The following is a 22088-nucleotide window of genomic DNA, read 5'->3' as shown; positions in this document are numbered from 1 at the left end:
TCTCAAATAAATAAATAATAAACAAAAAAAACCCCAAACCAAAACACAAAATAGTCATTAAAAATAGAAGAATAAGGACTCCAGTGCTCCCTTGCCACTATTTTCTGTGTAGGCATGCTCAGTTGCTCATGTTAGAAAGAATACCTGGGTGACATCAAGTGCTAGTTTACATCATAAGCATTGGGTGTGTTGAAACCGCCTTCCTTCAACTGAGCAAACCAATGACAGCGAGCTCCAGACTACTGTTGCTAACATACTGAGTACTCATGTTTCTCAGTTTCCTAACAAGGTCCAGTCCTGAATGGTGATAATTATTCAACCCACATTGCTCCTCAAATCCTATATTCTCTTGCCAGGTGAAAATGAAGCCTGATGACCAGCACTTTACAAGCACTCAGGGCATCACCTATCTGCTGACCTGAGAAGCCACCAAGGATAAAAACAAAGCAGCAGTCCCTCCAAGAACACAACTATTTCTTATGGTTAATGATGAGAAAAAAGACAGGAACTCTCCAGGGCAACATAGTGACTCACAAACCCTGCTCAGTTATTACCTTGCTGGAGTCTTGTGATGTGTATATGTGTGCGTGTGTGTGCGCGCGTGTGTGCACACACATGCCTGATTTCAACAGTAGAGTATTTCAGAACCAGCCCCTCCCCAACACACACAAAGAGCCAGGCACTTTTTGTGTGTCTCTGTTATTGGTGTTTGTTGTTGTTTTGTTTTGAAGATAGGGTGTCATGTAGCCCAGGCTGGCCCCAATTTCCTCTGTAACAGAAAATAACCTGGAATTCCTAATCCTCCTGCCTCCACTTCCTAAATGCTGAGATCACAGGTGTGGGTCACACCTGGCCTCTTTGCACGTTTGCTGTTGCTGCATGTGTGTAGATACATGTTTGTGTGTATTTGGGTGCGTGGGTGCATGTGTGGATGCATGATTGTGGAGGCTAGATACTGATATCCAGTGTCTTCCTCAGCTATTCTATCTTATTTATTTTTTAATTTATTTATTTATTTTGGTTTTTTGAGGTAGGGTCTTGCTCTAGCCCAGGCTGACCTGAAATTCGCTATGTAGTCTCAGGGTAGCCTCGAACTCTCAGTGATCCTTCTACCTCTGCCTCCTGAGTGCTGGGATTAAAGGCGTGCACCACCACACCTGGTCTATCTTATTTTTTGAGACAGGCTCTCTCACAGAACCTCAAGTTCACCAATTTGATAGCTGGCTTGCCAGCAAGCCCTGGGGATCCTCCTGTCTCCAGTGCCCCAAGCACTGAGATTCTAAGTATGAGTAATCACATCTGGCTTTTATGTGGGCACTGGGATTAGAACCCAGACCTTCATACTTGGGAGGCAAGCACCTTACTGACTGAGCAACCTTCCAGCATTTTTTTTTTTTTCTGAGGTAGGGTCTCACTCTTCACTCTAGTCCAGGCTGACCTGAAACTCACTATGTAGTCTCAGGCTGGCCTTGAACTCATGACAATCCTCCTACCTCTGCCTCCCACATACTGGGATTAAAGGTGTGTGTCGTCATGCTTGGCTAGCTGTCTATCGTGTCCTCTGTGCATGACTATGTCTATGAGGACATGAAGACATCCAGTGACTACTGGGTCATAAAGCATCGTAATCTCCCAACATGAAAAGGGATATGGCAAGTGCTGCATGTGTAACTATCAGCATTTAACCTAAAATTCCCGAAGAGGGGCAGAAAATGAAAAGAACAAAACATAGGCATCCAAATCACTTGTCTGAAATGCATAATGGAAATGTGGAGTTCTAAGTCTAAATTTAAAATATATATATGTATTCCTAGAAATCACTGCTTCAATCCATTCACTTAGACATTATGTCAGGAATAAGCACTTTCACATAACTACTCAGAAAGATACTGCACAACAGGCAAGCTTTACTTCTAAAGTCTGTTCAGTTATCTGAAATCATGCACTTATTCTGCAACAAAAATAAAATTCCTGGGCTATGAATACAGATCAGTGACAGAGCACTTGCCCAGCATGCATAAGGCTCTGGGCTCAATCTCTAGCATTTCAAGAAAAAAAAAATTCTTATAAGGAAGCATGCAGGGTTGGAGAGATGGCTTAGCAGTTAAAGGTGCTTGCCTGCAAAGCCTGACAGGCTGGCTTTATTTCCCCAGTACCCATGTAAAGCCAATGCTGTATGTCTGGAGTGTATTTGCAGTGGCAAGAGGCCTTTGCATGCTCATACACACATACATTTATACACATATAAATAAATTTTTTAATAAAGAAGAATGCTGGGATTGGGAGTGTAGCTCAGTTGGAAGAATATTACCTTCCCAGCACACATAAACCAGATGTGGTGGTGCATGCCTATATTCCCAGCACTCTGGAAAGGAGGATCAAGAGTTGAAGACCAGCCTAGAATACATGAGATACTGTCTCAAAAATAAGCAAAAACAAAAACAAAAAACCTTTGCGGCTGGAGAGATGGCTCCAGGACACTTATAAGCTACATGGACAAGGGGGCACATGCATCTGGAGTTTGTTTACAGTGGCTAGAGGCCCTGGCGTGCCCCCCACCATTTCTTTCTCCCTCTCAAATAAATAAAACTATATTTTAAAAAAAAACCTTTGAAAAAGCATGTGTTCATATCTAGGTGTAGTAACTTTCTCTGAGATAAGCTTTTAAAAATGTTACTAGGAACCTGTCCATAGGCAATAACGTTATAAAGATAAAAGAGATCTATTTTCCTTGTGCTGGAAATATAGCTCAATAATATAATGCTTGCTTAGCATTAACCAGGCATTGATTCAATCCCCAGCCACAAAAAGGAGGTATTTATTATACTTGTCAATATCATTATTTCTAAACTGTACTGAAATTATGTAGAATTAACGTTGGTGGCCTTTTCTTTAAAATAATAAGGTGAGCCCTGGGTGTGAAAGGGCACACCGGCCCTTGGGAGGTAGAAGTAGGAGGATCAGGAGTTCAAGGACAGCTTGGGATACATAAGACCTTGTCTCAAAAAGCTCAAATAGTGGTGGTGGTGAAGGTAGTGGTGGGGGCAGGAGAGTAGCAGCAGCAGCAACAACAGCAAGGGCTTCTGAGGAAAGAAACCACCATAAGTTTCTGAAGCTTTTATGTGTCTTGAGACCCTTTAAGGTTGAATTGTATAAAAATACCAGTATTCAACTGTTTGTAATATATTAAAACAACCATTTCTAAGTGAAGGCTTTGTTTGGCTATTTCTACAATGGGAAAAATTTACTATTCTATCAGTTATTTATAACTCAGAATGCATTTTCCAAAGAAATATGTAGACTGGGCCCAAGGCTGGATCTTGTAGACTTTATGGTTACTTAATACTTAACATTTTCAGCAAAGGAAAAAAAAAAACCACAATAGTACTAGCAAATAAACCAAACATTTAATGATCCCTGTGGTGGCTTGAATTAGAGGTCCTTCAGAAACTCGTGTTCTGAATGCTTGGTCCTCAGCTGGTGGCAAGTTAGGAATCTTGCTTAGAGGTGTGTTGTTGGGGGTGAGCGCACCCTCGTGCTTGCATTTGGCTCACTCTCATGATGTGCTTGACCTGCTCTGGCAGAGGTGATACCCAGCCTCTGCTCATGCCATCCTTGCCCCTGCCATCATGGAGCTTCCTTTCAAGACTGTAAGCCAGAACAAACCACTTTCCTTCCATCAGCTGCTTTTGTTTGGGTGCTTTGTGCAATGAGAAAGTAGTTGCGCTAGGAACTTGACACTAAGAAGTGAGTTTGTTGGCCTGTTGGAACTGAGTTGAGGGAGGAAAGTGGAAGGATTTGATGATACCTTGGCCTGAAGGCAGAGTATGATGGACCACTTTGGTCAGAAAGTTGAAAGGTCTACATGCAGTAAGAACTGGGGACTATGAGGTTGGCTTATGAGGAGGAAAAAAGCTTTGTCTAGACTGGGCTAGAGGCAGTTTGTGTGAAAGGCTTGCTCTGATCTGCTTGTGTCCTGAGGACTTGTGCAGGGGTGCACTGCATAGAAATAGAAGTGGTGTGAATAAAACGATGTGGAACAGAAATAAATGAAAAGTTTTAGGCTGGAGACAGCGCCCTTTCAGTTGTAACAGTTTGAGATTACAATCATTGGGATTGGGCCAGCTGTTCTGCATGGTGCTTACTCTTTTGAAAGAAGGGGCCTGGATACTAAAGGAATTCTGCTGCTCTTCAAAGTCAGTTTTGTTCCCCCCTGGATTAACAAATTGGTAGCCCAATTTGTACCATGGGTGTATAACAAATGCAGGAAAGAAAGGGTCATACACTTTGTTTTTTTGGAAATGGCCACTAGGTGATGTAAAGCAGACTTTCTGGATTTCCTGAGTGGAGGCCCGAAGGAGACATGGTATAGATAAACTGTGGTTTACAATGTAGACCCAGATGTTTTGGATATAGCAGGACTGTAGGACAGCTGCCATCTTGGGATGGAGTTTTCCCCAGGTTCTGAGCAGCCCAGGTAGATGGGCAGCATTGGAACTCCAGAGACTTCATCATTGCTACAGATGTCAGACTTGGAGCTATAAAACTTGATTATTTGACGTTTGTTGTAGATATGTGTTCAGTCTTTCCTTGCTATGCCAATGCCATCTTTTGTAGTCTGAAAGTTTATTTTATGCCATTATATTCTTTTGTTTTTTTAGCTCACAGTTAAGAGATCTTAGACTACAAGAATGTTTGGGGCTGTAGAGATGGCTTAGCGGTTAAGCACTTGCCTGTGAACCCTAAGGATCCCAGTTTGAGGCTCGATTCCCAAGTACCCACATAAGCCAGATGTACAAGGTGGATGCATATGGAGTTTATTTGCAGTGGCTGGAGGCCCTGGCATGCCCATTCTCTCTCTATCTGCCTCTTTCTCTTTCCTGTTGCTCTCAAATAAATAAGCAAATAAATAAATAAATTAATAAATAAATAAATAAATAAAAATAAATGTTTGCATACTATTGGGATTAATAAAGACTATGGGGACCTTTTAAAGTTGAATTGAATGTGCTTCATTTTACATCACTGATGGTTGTGAGTTTATAGGGGCAGAATGTGGTGGTTTGAATTAGGTTCCTCCCCCACCCCGTAAACTCATGTGTTTTGAAGGCTAGGTTCCCAGCTGGTAGCAATTTGAGAACTGAAGCCTTGCTGGTGGAGGGGATGTATTGTTGGTGCAGGCTTGTGGGTATTACAGCCAGTTTCCTATTGCCAGTGTTTGGCTCACAAACTGCAGTGTTCTATTTATCATGGCCATGTGGCAGACGAGGATATTTGGTGTTGTCCCTCTGTCACTCTCCACTTATTTCCTTGAGACAGGATCTCTCAATGAATTTGGCGCTACTTTTTGGCTAGGGGAGACGTCAGCCTCTGCTCAGGCCATGCTTTCCCCTGCCATCATGGAGCTTCCTCTTGAGACTGTAGGCCAGAGTAAACAACTTTCCTCCCACCAGCTGTTTCTGGTTGGGTGCTTTGTGCCAGCAAACACAGGGTAGCTGCAACAACCCCTTTACTACTGCTGGAAGAGGACAGATCGGATTTAACTCCAGCTAGATAAATATAGATAGGTGTCTGAAAGGAAGTTTTGGAAATTACTTCTGTATGTAGCCCAAGCAGCCCTTGAATTTGTGATCCTCCTGCCTCAGCGTCTTGAGAAGCTGAGATTACAGGTCTTCGGGCCTGGCTAACTTTGAGACATGTTCAATACAACTGGAAGCACTGGTTCTTTTTTACATATCTGATTTAACATCAAAACATGAAATGGTAGCTGGGTGTGGTGGTGCACGCCTTTAATCCCAGGCAGGGGTAGGTGGATCAAAAAGTCTACCCTGAGAATACACAGTGAATTCCAGGTCAGCCTGGGCTAGAGTGAGACCCTATGTGGAAACCCCCCCCCCAAAAAAAAAACACCAAACAAAAAGACAAACCCAAAAAATCATGAAATGGGCACATTAATGTCTCTTAATATGTATGTCTGTGTATGTATGTCAGTTTTTTTCATGTCACATTGCTTCATTACTTGTCACCTTGTGTGTGCGTACATGTGTGCATGGGCACTCATGAACACAGAAGGCAGATGAGGGTATCTGGTGGCGTCCTGTCACTCTTCACCTTACTTCCTTGAGATAGGATCTCTCACTGAATTTGGCACTATTTTTTGGCTAGGCTGGCTGGCTAGCATGCCTCAGTGATCCTATTTCTCCCCACTCAGCCAGTGCTGGCATTACAGGCATAGGGCAGCCACACGCAGCTAGCCAAACTCAGGTCCTCATGCTTGATTAGCCAATGCTTTTACCACGAATCACCTCCCCACCCCTTGATTTATATTTTATTAGCAACAATGTACAGCATAAGTATAAAGTAAAATTTACATTCACAAAGCAAACTCTAGAAAAACCCAATTCTGAACCAAATATTTTACCTAAAGAATCTCTTCCAAGCCAGGTATGGTGGCACAGGCTTGAAATTCCAGCATTCAGGAGGATCAGGAGTTTAAGGCTGGTCCCTCAGCTACAGGAGCCCCTATCTCAAAAACAAAAATTAAGATAAAAAAACCCTCTATAAAATCTTTCCTGGTTACCCCCTCCATGTACTCCCAACTTGTTTTCCAATCTGAATACTTTTTACTTTTCCCTTCTACACAAGGAACAGTCTAAAAATGTATGCCCAGTGAACCTAGTGTATTGGCACATATCTGTAATATCAGTATTTGGGAGGCTGAGCAAGGAGGATCATGACTTTAAGGCCAGTCTGTGCTATACAGCAAGACACCATCTCAAAAAAGACTAATTCAGTCGGGCATGGTGGTGCACACCTCTAATCCAGCACTCAGGAGGCAGAGGTAGGAGGAACACCATGAGTTCGAGGCCTTCCTGAAACTACATAGTGAGCTCCAGGTCAGCCTGGCTCGTGTGAAACCCTACTGCAAAAAACAAACAAACAAACAAACAAAAAAAAAACCCAAAAAACAAAACAAAAAAAGGATTAATTAGTTAACTAATAAATTAAGATGTTGTCTTACAATATATACCATAAGCCCTTGGAAGAATCACAACTCATTTATCCATGTCTCCTTCAGTGCTGAGCATTGGGCTCTGACCTTAGCAGAATTTCAACTGATAAAAATGTATGCAGATTTCTGCTTTAGGTGAAAAGACACAATACAAAAATCAAGCAATTTGCCAGGCATGGTGGCGCATGCCTTTAAGCCCAGCACTTGGGAGGCAGAGGTAGGCATACTGCTGTGAGTCCAAGGCCACCCTGAGTCTACATAATGAATCCCAGGTCGACATGGGCTACAGTGAGAAAAACCAAAAGAAAAAAAAAAATCAAGCAATTCCAATCTACCCTGCAATTGCACTTCAAAAGCCTGGCTGTAACAGAACACACCTGGGACTGGGGGCCAACAACAGCTCAGCTACTGACCACCTCTACAATCTTAAGTAATTAAGAATCACCAAAGACATACATTTTTTGGAGCAGGAACTTTGCACCATGGCAAATCCCATCAGGCTCCTCCAACACCCAGCACTGGGTAATCATTTACTGCCACACCCGCTGTGCACCTGTATGCAAAACTCACTTTATGGAGACGTAGAGATCAGCTTTTGATGAAAGCTAAAAATGACAGCCATCATCCCCATGAAGTCCTCTCACGCTGTATGAATGACTGGGCTCTGCATAGGTACACACAGAAACTGTTCAAGTTTGACTAATAGAGATTCTTTTCTCATGCTTTTTAATGTTTTGTGTGTGTGTGTGTATACACACACACGTATTTATTTGACAGGAGAGAGAGAGAGAGAGAGAGAGAGAGAGAGAGAGAGGGAGGGAGGGAGGGAGGGAGGGAGGGAGGGAGGGGGAGGAGAGAGGGAGAAAGAGAGAGGGAGAATGGGCATGCCAGGACCTCCAGCCACTGCAAATGAACTCCAGATACATGTGCCACCTTGTGCATCTGGCTAATGTGGGTCCTGGGGAATAGAACCTGGGTCCTTTGGCTTTGCAGGCAAATGCCTTAACTGCTAAGCCATCCCTCCAGCTCGTTTTATTTTTTCTTAAATTTTTTTATTTGACAGCGACAGACACAGAGAGAAAGACAGAGAGAGAGAGAGAGAGAGAGAGAGAGAATGGGCGCGCCAGGGCCTCCAGCCTCTGCAAACAAACTCCAGACGCGTGCGCCCCCTTGTGCATCTGGCTAACGTGGGACCTGGGGAACCGAGCCTCGAACCGGGGTCCTGAGGCTTCACAGGCAAGTGCTTAACCGCTAAGCCATCTCTCCAGCCCCTTGTTTTATTTTTTAAGGTAGGGTCTTGCTCTAGCCCAGGCTGGCCTTGAACACACAGTGATCCTCCTACTTCAGCCTCCTGAGTGCTGGGATTAAAGACACCTGTCTTTCTCATACTTTTAAGAAACATGGATAGAAACTCTGCCAGTTCTTGTTGGTAAATAATGATCAGGAATGTTCTACTCATGCTATTCCTCCTCCATATAAGCTTCTAGCCTAATTGTAAGATGACAATGATTGTTTCAAATTTAGGCCCAAGTGGGTGGGTGGGGGAAACAAACCTTAATTTAGGATAATAAAAAAGTGGGATGAATTGTAATCAATTACATAGCTCATTGGTAGAGCATTTGCCTAGCGTGTATGAAGCTGCCCTGGGTTTGAATACAGTACCTCATAAACCAGGCAGGATGGTACATGCCTGAAATTCCAGCACTTGGGAAATAGAGGCAGGAGAATGGAGAGCTTGGGCTACATAGTTAGCTAAGAGTCCAGCCTAGGCTACATGAGACCCTGCCACAAAAGGGGGAGTTAAAGTTGTTTCAGAGATAAGAAGTAGATATAAAAAGTTAATCAAATTGCCCATCTCTACAGGGTTGGCAAACAGAACTTTCTTTGATGATGGAAATAGACCTTTGTTGCCAGGCATGACAGCTCCAAACCACATGTGGATGCTAAGCATTTGGAATGTGGTTAGTAAACTTAAGGGAATGAATTGCAAGTTTTATTTAATTGTAGTTAATCTAGACCTCGGTTGGTAAGTGTGGCTAGTGGCTTCTGAACTGGACAGCAGAGCTCCTGGACTCTCAGTGACTTCCAACAGGAGGTAATTCCTCCACCTCCAGGGTTAACTGCTTCCATCTGGAGTCATGTCTTGTTGTCACAGCTGGGGGAGGGGAAGCGGATGATGCTAGCATCCAGGGGACGACAGACAGAGATGCGGCTAGACTTGCTGGACCACAATGGACAGCCGCCCACAGAAAGAATCAGCTAGGACAGACGCCAACAGTGCGGAGCCTGAGAAACTCTGCTCCAGGTTTGTTCAAGGATGGAATTAAAGCTAACATAAAACAAACTGCAGCACACCTTGTCTAAACATAATACCCAGGAAGAATGAGATTTTTCATCCAATTGGAAAAGCATCAAGTTCTTACTGAAAAGAGTATGTGTTGAATAACTGAGTAGGACCATCACCACCCAAGAAATTACTTCCTGAGGCATTTTCTTAGTTTAACATACTAAGTACACACTTCCTTATGTGGAGTGCACAGGCTCCAGCCCCTTTCTACTCTCCTAGTTCAAATTCCTTGCTCTCCTTAATTGGCCTTTCTGTTATGGGAACATCACTCATTTAAAATAAAAGAGAACTGGGGGCTGGACAGATGGCTTAGCGGTTAAGGTGTTTGCATGAAAAGTCAAAGGACCCAGGTTTGATTCCCCAGGAACCATGTTAGCTACATGCACAAGGGGACACACACATCTGCAGTTGGTTTGCGGTGGCTGGAGGCCCTGGTGTGCCCATTCTCTCTGTCTCTCCTCTATCTCTAGCTCTCTCTGCTTGCAAATAAAAAAAGGAAAAAAGAAAATGAATCAAGACAAGAAAAGTGGCTTATTATGGCAGGTTATATGTTTACATGTTACCTAAAAAAGAGCAAGGGTAGATACAGAATTATATGTGAGCCAAAGGAAATGTATGGAGTGATTCTACTGAGTGATGACAGCATACTGCATTCTAGATTAAGAGATACTGAAATTTAGAGGTGGATATCAAATAACATTGTGGTCTGTGGCTATATAAATAATGCATGAATTAGCTTAAATGCAATCATTCAGAACTGCTCAAATAGCTCTCAAATTTATATTCAAAATGTAGAATTTAATCCAGAATAGTCTGCTGCTTCAAGAAACAGGATCAATGGGCAAAATTCAATTTGTCACTTTTGTTCAAACTATTTTTCAAAACAAGTTTGTAAAACACATATTGTAGCAATGTCTTTTCTATCTATGACCAACAGTGGAAATCATTCACTCTATGTACAGTTCTTTATTACTTTGTCAAATATAAAAATAAGGGTGTTGGAGAGGCTGCTTAGTGGTTAAGGCACTTGCCTGTGAAGTGTAAGGACCCAGGTTCAATTCCCCAGAACCCATGTAAGCCAGATGCACATGGTGATGCATGTGTCTGGAGCTCATTTGCAGTAGTTACAGGTCCTGACGTGCCCATCCTCTCTCTCTTTCTTTACCTCTTTGTCTCTGTCAATAAATAAATAAAATATTTAAAAACATATAAATAAGACCAAGTCCTACTTCTAAAAAAAAGCAACTTGTATTCATAATTTTTATATTGGCCTAAAGCAGAGACTTCCAACCCACAGTGTTCTGAATTCCTACAAGTTTACTGCAATTCTTGTAAATGCACCAGTTGTGAGGATGCAGGGGTCTCAGTGCCTCTTCAGATCTTCATCTGGAGAGTTTAAGATATTTTTAAATAAATAATTTTTTATATTTACTTTTTCCCTGATTTATTTATTTTTATTTATTTATTAGAGAAAGAGAGAAGTGGAGGGAGAGAGAGAAAATGGGCATGCCAGGGCCTCTAGCCACTGCAAACGAACTCCAGATGCATGTGTCACCCTGTGCATCTGGCTTACATGGGACCTGGAGAATCAAACCTGGGTCCTTAGGCTTTGCAGGCATACACCTTAACTACTACGCCATCTCTCCAGACAAGAGTTTTAAGATTTTTTTTTTAAATTTTTATTTATTTATTTATTAGAGAGCGACAGACACAGAGAGAAAGACAGATAGAGGGAAAGAGAGAGAATGGGCGCGCCAGGGCTTCCAGCCTCTGCAAACGAACTCCAGACGCGTGCGCCCCCTTGTGCATCTGGCTAATGTGGGACCTGGGGAACCGAGCCTCGAACCGGGGTCCTTAGGCTTCACAGGCAAGCGCTTAACTGCTAAGCCATCTCTCCAGCCCAAGAGTTTTAAGATCTTTTATCATTAATTATGATTTAGTGAGCAATCATCATAGTCTACTAATCAAAGATCAGAAAAGCAACATTTACAACAGGATCTTTATATGCTTTTTTTTTTTTTTTTTTTTTGAGATTTGTCTCTAAAGAACTAGTCTCAGAAGAAAAATCACCCCAGTTCTTTCAGGTTTATAACTAATGTTGCAAAGCCCACCCCATCTTCTTGATAAATAGCAAATGACAGAAAGGGACATTTTTAGCATCATCTTGTATTCAACTACTGGTGTTACACACATGTTCTCAACCAGTTTTCGGCTTCACTACTGACACTTTGGACCAAGTAATTCCCTGACATGTGGGGTCATCTTGTAGAATGGAGATGCTCAGCCCCTTCCCTGAGCTTGTCCTAGTAGGTGTCAGCAGCACCTACCTTGTAACACATTTCCAGAACTTGCCAAATGTCCCCTGGGGAACAAAACTGCTCCATGATTGAGAATTACTGATCTTGAACGAAACTCCAAGGAGTAGATAATGTGGTAATCATAAGACTCAAGGGGGGATAAAAAAAATCACACTTTTTTCTTTTCTTGTCCCTCACCCAGTCTATGCCAAATAACTGAGAAGCAGGATATACCACTGTGTGCACATGAAGACATCTGGCTTAACTTCTACAATTACTGTCTTCAACTCTCCAGTGACAAGTAAACAAAACGACAGCAGCTGGTACTTGGAAAAGTGAATTATAAGTAAGGCCTATAGCACATGCCTTTAATTCCAGCACTGGGAAGGAGAGCAAGAGGTAGGAGGATCGCTGTAAGTCTGAGGTCAGTCTTGTCTACAGTAAGTTCCAGTTCAGCCAGCAGTACTTTACCAGACCTTGTCTCAAAGAAAGAAAAAAAGAAGAAAGAATTCCAGTGCTGGAGAGATGGCTTAGCAGTTAAGGTGCTTGCCTGAGAAGCCTAAGGACTGAGGTTCTATTCCCCAGTACCCATGTAAGCCAGATGCACAAGGTAGCACATGCATCTGGACTTCGTTTGTAGTGGCTAGAGGCCCTGGTGCACCTATTCTCTCTCTCAAATAAATAAAATATTTTTTTAAAAATAATTCCATATCATGTAGGAAAACCTGGGTCTATATCAAACTGGGCATGAAGAATTTCAAAAGGGACAGACAGGACTCTGAGGGAGGTCAGCATGTTCGACACTGAAAGCAGGGATCCGTGAAGAAACCCAAGCACCTGTTCTCATTTACCAGCCCTAAATTCGGAACAACGAGAACTCATTCCACACACCAGAGGAGCCAGCCAGGTACATAGAACTGCTGTCGCCCCAAGGGGAGGCAAGAATAAGGCCCTGGTTCCAGCAAATTTGGGGTCCAGTGAACTAGAGGACCTCTCCTGGATATCAGAATGGGACACCCAAAAAGTTGTGGAGCAGATGCGATCCCTGAAACTAAATGCACAACCTATGCAATACCCATCTATTTCTGGCTTCCAGATAGTCTTGTCAGGTGTTGGCGAGTTACAGCCATGGGGACCACACGGGGGAAAGTGTTAAACACTCTGATCTGAGTCCCGCCCACCCGAGGTTCAGACCCGAGGCCAATTTTTTTTTTTTTTTAACCTAGGGGTCCGCTTAAATCCACAATTTTGCTGTTCACTTGACAACCACGGAAAAACCTGTAGCATTGCAGCGGACTCCGCGACAAACTGTGCGGCGCTCCTACAGGGAGGGAGAGGTGGTGGTCCACACCGACAGCTCCTGTCATCGCAGAGGGCCGAGGGGATGGTGTGGTGGTGGTGGGGGGGACTCGAACCCACGCCTCGCCCTGGGCCAAGCCAAGGTCGGCCCCGACTGAACTCGGCCCTGTGACGTCAGCGGCGCGGGCCACGCGCGCAGGGATGGAAGGAGCCCCGAGCGCCAGCTCTCCTCCTCAGGCGGGGGGGGGGGGGGGCCCGTTAGCCGCAGCCCCCAGTCGCCCGGGTCACAAAGGCAGCTCTCGTTGGAAACAGTCACCAGAAGGCGGGGGGCCCCGGGAACGCAGCGCCATCCCCGTAAGCCTCCGTACCGACCTTCTCCAGGGACGCGTCCATGGCTGAGGCGGCCGACGGAGTCCGGCGGTGGTCCCGAGGTAGCCGGCACTACTTCCGCCTCCTGCGGCCGGCGGCGGGTTTCCACGCTGGCAGCGCTGACGTCCCCCGCGCCCGCGGCCGGCGGGGCGGAGAGGAGGAGGAGCTGGGCCCCGCGGCGCAGCCGGGCGGGACCGGCGGCTGGTCGGAGGCGGGGCGAGGCTCCTCCCCCCACCACCAACAATCCCGACAGAGTGGGCGGGGCCTCCCGGGCTTCCGTACCCGGCCGTCACGCCGGCCGCTTCTAACGCTCCCAGGTGAGGGGGGGAGGAGAAATAGATGATGGACTCCTCCAAAGTGAATTGTTTCTTTTTTCAGAAGTTGCGTCAGTTATGGGAAAATAACCATAATGATGACGTAATACGACGCATGGTGTCAGTCTGTCTTGAGGTACTGACAAGCCACGTTCGTTCCCAGACGCGGACTTCCTCCGTTATCAGCCCTCAGGAATGGAACAGTCCGTTTAGCCCCTCCCCCCGGCACGCCCTTGCGCGTGCGCAGAATGGGCGGAGCCCCCCAGCGCGGTGAGATGGCGTAGTTTTGGGGGCGTGGGTTCTGGAGACTACGGGTCACAAAGGCCGCTGTCCGGAGCTGAGGAGTTTGTGTCATGTCTTGCCGCGGAGCTCCAGGCGGAGGGGAGGGCGGTGAGACCGCCGGCCAAGCCTCCTCCTTCCTGTCTGCACTGTGGCCTGTCAGGTGATGGGGGAGCACCGTGGTGGTGATCGTAGCTGGGCTGCCTTTCCGTGTTACCTTACTACACCCCTTTGAGGTGGACACCCCTGTCCCGTCTGCCCGTGCCCAGGTAGATGGGATTTCACACGCAAGCACCCTGCCTCCAGTCGTGGCTTCACGCATGGTAAGGCGCTCCTGGTGAATGAGAGAGGGCGTCATTTGTTAAGTCTTCCCCGCTGACGAAAGAGGGGGCAGTCAGTAACCCTTCAGCCACTAAAAGTAATCCGAGCCTCCCTGTGTACGTGGCTGGCTCGCGGCTTCAGTGTCGTGATGCCATAGCTTGAGCTGTCTCTCTCCTTTGTATTGGTAAATTGACCGGTTTGTGTTAAAAGGACTTTTCTACTAAGGAGTCCGCGTGTGTTGGCCGAGAGTGAGCTGTAGAAAGTGGTAACTCTCCAGAGAGCTCGGCAAAGAGAAGAAACGATGACATTTTATCTTCTAAAGACGCGAAGTTGAAGATGCCTCTGCTTGAGCAAAGCAAGTCACGCTTCCCAAGTCGCTATGAAAAGTTTCCGACTCTTCAAAGGACTGCAGTGACCAACCCTGTGTCCACTACCTAGATTCTACAATTGATATTTTCTTACATTTGTTTTACCACATGTATTCAGGTAAACTCACACATCAATTCATGTTTTGTGTATTTCTCTGGAGAACACTTGAGTGTCATTAAGAACATCATTTTTAGGTAGAGACAAGAGGATCACCCAACAGCTTGAGACCTGCTTGGTCTACCTAGGGAGACCCTGTCTCAAAACAAAATTTCAAAAGAATACCACCAAACTCAAAAGTTTTAAAGCCACTTCCAAACAAATTCTAGAGAGATGAAAGTTGACTGCTTTAAAAGTAGGCTGTAAAATGCACAAGGGGGCGCACGCCTCTGGAGTTCGTTTGCAGTGGCTGGAAGCCCTGGCGCGCCCATTCACTCTCTCTCTATCTGCCTCTTTCTCTCTCTGTCACTCTCAAATAAATAAATAAAAATGGACAAAAAAATTAAAAAAAAAAGTAGGCTGTAAAGATCTAACATGAGGGCCAGAGAGATGGATCAGCTGTTAAAGGTTTGTGAAGCCTGCTGGCCCTGGGTTTGGTTCCCCATATAAACCTAGATGCACAAAGAGGCACATACATCTGGAATTCGTTTGATATGCCAGGAGGCCCTCATACGCCCATTCTCATTCTCCTCCCTCTTTCAAAACATAAAATCCAAAATGAGAAGTGGGAAAAACTGGTTCACTTAATATTTAACCAAACATTGATGGATGGTCACCTTGAACAGGTGCTAGAAATACAAGAATAAAGCAAAGTCCCAGCTTTCTGGGAATACTTTTGGGCAGAAAATTTTAATTTGGAGGCCCAGATTTAAACTGAAACTCCTGAAATTATACCTAAATTGCTGTGTGTGAAAGAGTATATTTTTTTCTGGTGAATATTCTCAAAACTTTGGTTTTATAATTTGTAATTCTAGCACTCCTGAGAGAATAAAAAAGTTAAAACCGCTGGGTGTGGTGGCACATGCCTTTAATCCCAGCACTCAGGAGACAGGTAGGAGGATCGCCATGAGTTCGAGGCTACCCTGAGACTACATAGTGAATTCCAGGACAGTCTGGGCTAGAGTAAGACCCACCTCAAAAATAGGGGGGATCCCAGAAAGATGGTTTAGCAGTGAAGGCATTTGCCTGCGAAGCCAAAGGACCCAGGTTTGATTCCCCAGGACCTATGTAAGCCAGATGCACAAGGGGCACATGCATCTGGAGTTCGTTTGCAGTGGCTATAGGCCCTGGTGTGCCCATTCTCTCTCTGTCTGTCTGCTCTCTCTCTCTCTGCTTGCAAATACTTTAAAAGAAAAAGAAAAAATTTGAAAACCATTTGGCTTATAGATGGACAGATAGGTAAGATGATAAATTATAATGAAGTATTTTATATGGTCTGGTTACCAGTTAGGATATTATAGGAACCCAGAGCATGAAACCACCAATTGTGAATTGTGGGACTGTTCAACCTCTGCTGACAAACAATTTACATATATTTATTTTTTAAATATTTTACTTATTTTTTGTGAGGGTGGTCGAAATGGAGAGAGAGGGAGAGAATGGGTATGCTAGAACCTCTAGCTACTGCAAACAAACTCCAGATGCATGTGCTACCTGTACGTCTGGCTTTATGTGGGTATTGAGGAATTGAACCTGGGTCCTTAGGCTTTGCAATGAGGCACCTTCACTGCTGAGCCATCTCTCCAGCACTATTGTTGCTTTTTGTTGTTGTTTGTTGTTTGTTGTTAGTTTTTTGAAGCCCAGGCTGACCTGGAATTCATTCTGTAGTCTCAGGGTAGCCTCTAACTCCTAGCAATCCTCTACCTCTGCCTCCCAAGTGCTGGGATTAAAGGAATACACCACCACGTCTGGCTGTTGATGCTTATTTATTTATTTGAGAGCAATAGACCAAGAAAAAGGCAGAGAGAGAGATAATGGGTGCACCAGCACCTCCAGCTACTGCAAACGAACTCCAGATGCATGTGCCACCTTGTGCATCTGACTTACGTAGGTACTGGGGAATTGAGCCTCATACTGGGGTCCTTAGTCTTCACAGGCAAGCGCTTAACTGCTAAGCCATTTCTCCAGCCCATGTTGTTGCATTATTTTTTTTTTTTAGATTTAAGTTGTTGATTTTTTAAAAAAATTTATGTGTGTGCTTGAGAGAGAGGGAGTGTGCAAGTGAGCGTGAGCATAGTAGGGCCTCCTACCATTGCAAACAAACTCCAGATGATGTTCCACTTTGTGCACCTGGCTGTATGTGGGTACTGGGGAGTCGAACCTGGCTTGACAGCCTTTGTATGCAATTATCTTTAACCACTGGGCCATGGCCTCAGATATGTTTTTGCTTTGTTAAAAAAATATTTTGGGGGCTGGAGAGATGGCTTAGTACTTAAGATGCTTGCAAGCTGAAGGACTGGGATTTGATTCCCCAATACCCATGTAAAGCCACAAGATGGCATATGTGTTTGGAATCGTTTGTAGTGGTTGGAGACCCTGACATGCCCATTCTGTCTCTCAAAATAAATAAATAAAACATGAATAAAAAAAAAAAAAAACCTTTTCACTGGGTGTGGTAGTTTATGCCTTTAATCCCAGCACTTGACAGGCAGAGGTAGGAGGATGGCCATGAGTTTGAGGCCACCCTGAGACTACATAGAGAGTTCCAGGTCAGCCTGGGCTAGAGTGAAACTCTACCTAGAAAAAAACAAACAAACAAACAATCTATATATGTATTTATAAATTATTTGTGAGAGCAAGCAGAAGGAGTATGGGGGTGGCCTTCTGCTACTGCAAATTAACTCCAAACACATGTGCCATTTGTGTATCTGGCTTTACATAGGTACTGAGAATTGAACCCAGACTGACATGTTTTGCAAGCAGTCACCTTTAACTGATGAGCGATCATCTCTCCAGCCCTGTTTTGCCTTTTGGGACAGTGTTACACTGTACCAGTTACTTTCTCATTGGGATAAAATACCTGACCAGAAGCCTCTTAAGGAAGAAAAGGGTTTGTTTTTGGCTTATCATGCTGGCAATGTCAGGAGAAGACAGCTGGTGTCACATCTTCCCATCAGGAGGGAGGAGGAGTACAGAGAGAACATGGCAAATAGAGATGGGCTATACCACCTCAAGACTTGCCCGCAATGACATGCTTCCTCCAGCAAGACTCCACATCCTAGATGTTCCACAGCCTTTCCAAAAAAAAGCACCGCCAGCTGAGGACTAACCACACACATGCCTGTATACGTTTTATTTATTTAGATGCTTGCACCATTCTCTTCATCTACCTTAAGTGGGTAGTTGGGGAATTGAACTCAGGCTGGCAGGCTTTGCAAGCAAGCATCTTTAACCACTAAGCAATCTCACCCCCTTGCTTATTTGTTTGAAATAACTCTAAGAATTAAATGTGGTGACACACACGTGTAGTCCCAGCACTCTGAGGCTGAAGCAGGAGGGTCATGAAGATTTTAGGCCCAATCTGGGTTTCAGAGGAATACCCTGTCTCAAAGATCTAAAACAAGCCTAGAGTGGTTGTTGCAGTCCGGTTCGCATTGCTGGTAGAAATCACTCAACCAAGAGCAGCTCCTGGGAAAAGGAGGTTTATTTTGGCTTATAGGCTCCGGGGGGGGGGGGGGGGAGCTCCATGATGGCAGGGAGAAATGATGACATGAGCAGAGGGTGGACATCACCCCTCTGGCCAACGTAAGATGGACAATAGCAACAGGAGAGTGTCCCATGGGGACACTGGCTATAACACCCATAAGCCTGCCCCCAACAACACACTCCCTCCAGGAGGCATTATTTCCCAAATATCCATCAGCTGGGAACCTAGCACTCAGAACACCTAAGTTTATGGGGGGACACCTGAATCAAACTACCACACTGGTAGTATATGCCTTTAATCCCAGCACTTGGGAGGCAGAGGTAGGAGGACTGTTGTGAGTTTGAGGCCACCTTGAGACTACATAGTGAGTTCCAGGTCAGCTTGGGCTTGAGTGAGACTCCACCTTGAAAAACTAAGCACAAAAAAAAAAAAAAAACCCAGCAAAATGGAGCAGGACTGGGGATGTAGCTCAGTTGTAGAGTGCTTTCTTAGCATGCACAAAGCTGTGGGTTCCATTCCCAACACCGCATAAACTAGACATGGTGGTTCACACCTGCAATCCCAGCACTCGGGAGGTAGAGGCAGGAGGCTTAGAGAAGTTCAAGGTTATCCTCAGCTACATATGTAGCTTGAGGCCAGACTGTCTCAAAAAAAAAATGCAGTAAGGTTAATTTTGGGGGAAATAGCCTATTTCTTTAACAGAAAGAAATGATAGACACCAATGAAAAGGAACAAAATACAAATACATGAAATACCACATACTAGAGGGTAACAGACGTTTTTGTTGATGCAAAGATAGGTTCTAAGCATTTTAGACTTTGAAGTGTTTCTGATCCTCCAAGAGCTATATGAGGAGTGACTATGATCGCATGTAATTGACTCTTTGGATTGGGCCTGTTGATGTTTTCCCACAGGAAAGGAGGGAAAGATAGACCCTAACCTGAGATCTCAAATAACCCTGTGCAAGCTGTATGCAATGATGCACATGGCCTTCAGGGGGAGATAGCGGATATAGAGGGTGAATTAGAAACAACTACACCTAACCAGCCAGGAGTGGTGGTTACCATGTTGGGACAAGACTTTCCAAGCTTTCAGAGCTCCAGGCTCCTGTGAATAAACCTCACCCATATTCCGTCAGAAAGTCTAATAAATTCATTGCTTTGCCAAGGTAAACTCTGGTGGAATCGGCCTTTAGTTTTGTCAGGGGTTCCCATTTTGGGGGAGCAAACCCTCATTGGCTTCTTCCTAGAAAAGAGTTCATATAACAGTCTTTCTTACAATTAAGTTCTGTGGCATGAAAATCGCCACGGATGGTATGAAAACAAGTGTGTGTTGCTGAGTCCCAATACATTTTTATTTATTATTAGTGCTGCATATGGAATTTTATTCATTTGCATGTGTGTGCATGCTTGCAAGGGTCTCTTACAGCTGGAAATGAATGCCAGATGCTTGTGCCACTTTTTGTATCTGGCGTATGTGAATGCCTGGGGATCTGAACCCTAGCCAGCAAGCTTTGCAAGCAGTGGCTTTAACCACTGAGCCATGTTGTATTTATTTATTTGAGGAGAGACAGTGAGAGAGAAAGAGAGAGAATGGGCATGCCAGGGCCTCTAATTACTGCAAACAAACTCCAGATGCATGTGCCACCTTGTTCATCTGGCTTTACGTGGGTCTGGGGAATTGAACCTGGGTCCTCTGGCTTTGCTGGCAAACATCTCAAGCCCCTGTTTTTCTTTTTGAGACAGGATCTCACTCTCTAGCCCAAGCTGGCCTTGAACTTGTGACAGTCCTCTTGCCTCAGCCCCCTGGATGCTAGGATTAAAGGCATGACTTATCACGGCCTCCTTACTTTTAATATGCCATGGAATCTTTCAGTTTTCAACAATTGAAAGATAGGCAGTTATTCTCAGTTCTTGGGCCTCTTATAAACATTCATGGGGCAGATATGGCCCAGGCAGTGGTTTGCTGATCTTGTCATAGATGAATTTTGAAAGCATTATGATGAATGAAGAAAGCTAGATGCAAATGAGTGCATATGTTGTATGTTCCTGGGCCATGGTCGGTCTGTTTGGCTCAAGAATAGACTGTATCTTATTCTCTGAGGCAAGAGGTATGTTTTGCATTGACAGTTTGGGATCCTGAATGTGGGTCCTTAAGGAAGATTCACTTTGACAGAAGGAGTCACCCAGATCAGCACCATGTATCACTATGGTCCCTGTATTTCCCACCATTCATGTTGCCTCCTCGAGTGGAGTAAGTGGATCAGGTTTGAATCTCCCTTGGTTTGGCCAGCAGTCCCATTAGATGGTTGTGGAGATACCCTCTTTTGTTTTCAAAAGAGGCTTGATGGGATAACTACTTATTTTGTTTTCAGAGCATTATGTAATTGTTTGTTTTCAGAACATCCCTTTATTTGCCAGCATTTGGCCTTTTTCTCCTGCCAGATCTCCATTATCTGACTGTGCTTTTCTGTGACCTTTTACCTATTGCAACCTTGCCCCTTTTAGCTTAGGAATTCTGGGTGCCTGATCATAACATTACATTGCAGTTACCTTCTCGTTGCTGGGTCAAAACACCTGAACAAAAGCAGATGATGGAAGGAAAGGATTTATTTTGGCTTATAGTCTTGAAGGGAAGTTTCATCATAACAGGAAAAGCATGGCACAGCAGAGACTGGACATCACATCTTGTCATATCAGCTTGATAATAACAACAAGAGTGAATGGGCTCTGAATGTCCACTGAGCTGGACTAATAAACCCAGTGACACACCTCCTCCAGCAAGGCTCCACCACTAAAGGCTCTACCAGCTGGGGATTGAGTGTGAGGCTTCATCACAAACACATGAGGCCATGGGTTCATAGCCTGGGCTGTCCTGTACCTCACTCTAGAGTCCCAGGCTGCCCTTAGACTCACAGAGGTACTCCTACCTTAACCTACCAAGTGCTGGGACTAAAGGCATGAGATTCCAAGCCAGTGTCTTGAGCCCCTGTCATGTCCCCGTTAACACATAGTATAAGCCTAAGCCAAAGTGGGAGGAACAGACCTCAGTGAGAGCCAAGTTTACTCTCAAAAGCAGCTCATCAATCTGATTTAAAGCACAATTCCAATAGCTAGCGTAGAGCAGCTCACAATTTTCAGGAGAGAATGGGAAACATTGGGGGAAGGAGAAAGTGTTTTGAAGTAAACTGCCATCTAGTACTCAAGCTGTTTTTTGTTTGACAATTACATTAATTCAACTTGCAAGCAGTTGAAGAAAATAGGAAATATAAATAAATGAACTTTACATTTTCCTGGGTGGGGAACATTTGTTATTCCTCTGTTTTCTCAAGATACAATGGCACTGTAGCCCAGGCTGATCTGGAATTCACTCTGAAGCTCCAGGCTGGCCTTGAATTCATGGTGATCCTCCTACCTCTGCCATCCAAGTGCTAGGATTAAAGGCATGCACCACCACACTTGGCTCATACAAGTCCTGGGAAATAGGAGTAAAGATCATAAGTGGATAAATGGACAACCTTCTTTGAATGGAATTTACAGAAAAGATCGATTCATGTGAACCTAACTTTTCCACCTGTGCTTTCATGTAAAGAGGCTCTTGTCTAAGACATGTCAACTTTCTGCCTTGTTTCTGCTGAGTGCACTCTGACTTCATGTAATGGTAACATGTATGTTCATGATCATTGTTTCATGACTCATTTTTGCATCTAAAGTAGCATGGAGCAAAACTCAGTCTACCTCTAGAGTTCCTGAAATTAACTGAGTAACAAAACTACTTCATTTTGACTTTTTTTAAACCTTGTTTCATGCTACCAGTCTTAGAACATCTAATTTAAAAT

The 22088-nt window shown here is 44.4% G+C and overlaps 2 protein-coding genes across 3 annotated transcripts in view; one reads left to right on the top strand and one right to left on the bottom strand.

Annotated features, from left to right (window-relative positions):
* Pdxdc1 (pyridoxal dependent decarboxylase domain containing 1) overlaps positions 1–13455 on the bottom strand; it is a 71772-nt gene extending 58317 nt beyond the window's left edge. For both annotated transcript variants that reach the window (XM_004652048.3, XM_045161557.1), the window contains exon 1: positions 13328–13455. In XM_004652048.3, the coding sequence (XP_004652105.2) occupies positions 13328–13348 (21 nt within the window). In that variant the 5' untranslated portion in view covers positions 13349–13455. The remainder of the gene's footprint in view (positions 1–13327) is intronic.
* Positions 13347–22088, top strand: part of Mpv17l (MPV17 mitochondrial inner membrane protein like) — a 32098-nt gene continuing 23356 nt past the window's right edge. Inside the window, exons 1-2 of the mRNA XM_045161286.1 lie at positions 13347–13641; positions 13886–14028. Coding sequence (XP_045017221.1) covers positions 13347–13641; positions 13886–14028 — 438 coding nt within the window. The remainder of the gene's footprint in view (positions 13642–13885; positions 14029–22088) is intronic.

The sequence above is a fragment of the Jaculus jaculus genome, chromosome 11, assembly GCF_020740685.1.
Source record: "Jaculus jaculus isolate mJacJac1 chromosome 11, mJacJac1.mat.Y.cur, whole genome shotgun sequence".
NCBI lineage: Eukaryota > Metazoa > Chordata > Mammalia > Rodentia > Dipodidae > Jaculus > Jaculus jaculus.
This window is presented reverse-complemented; position numbering and strand designations above follow the sequence as displayed.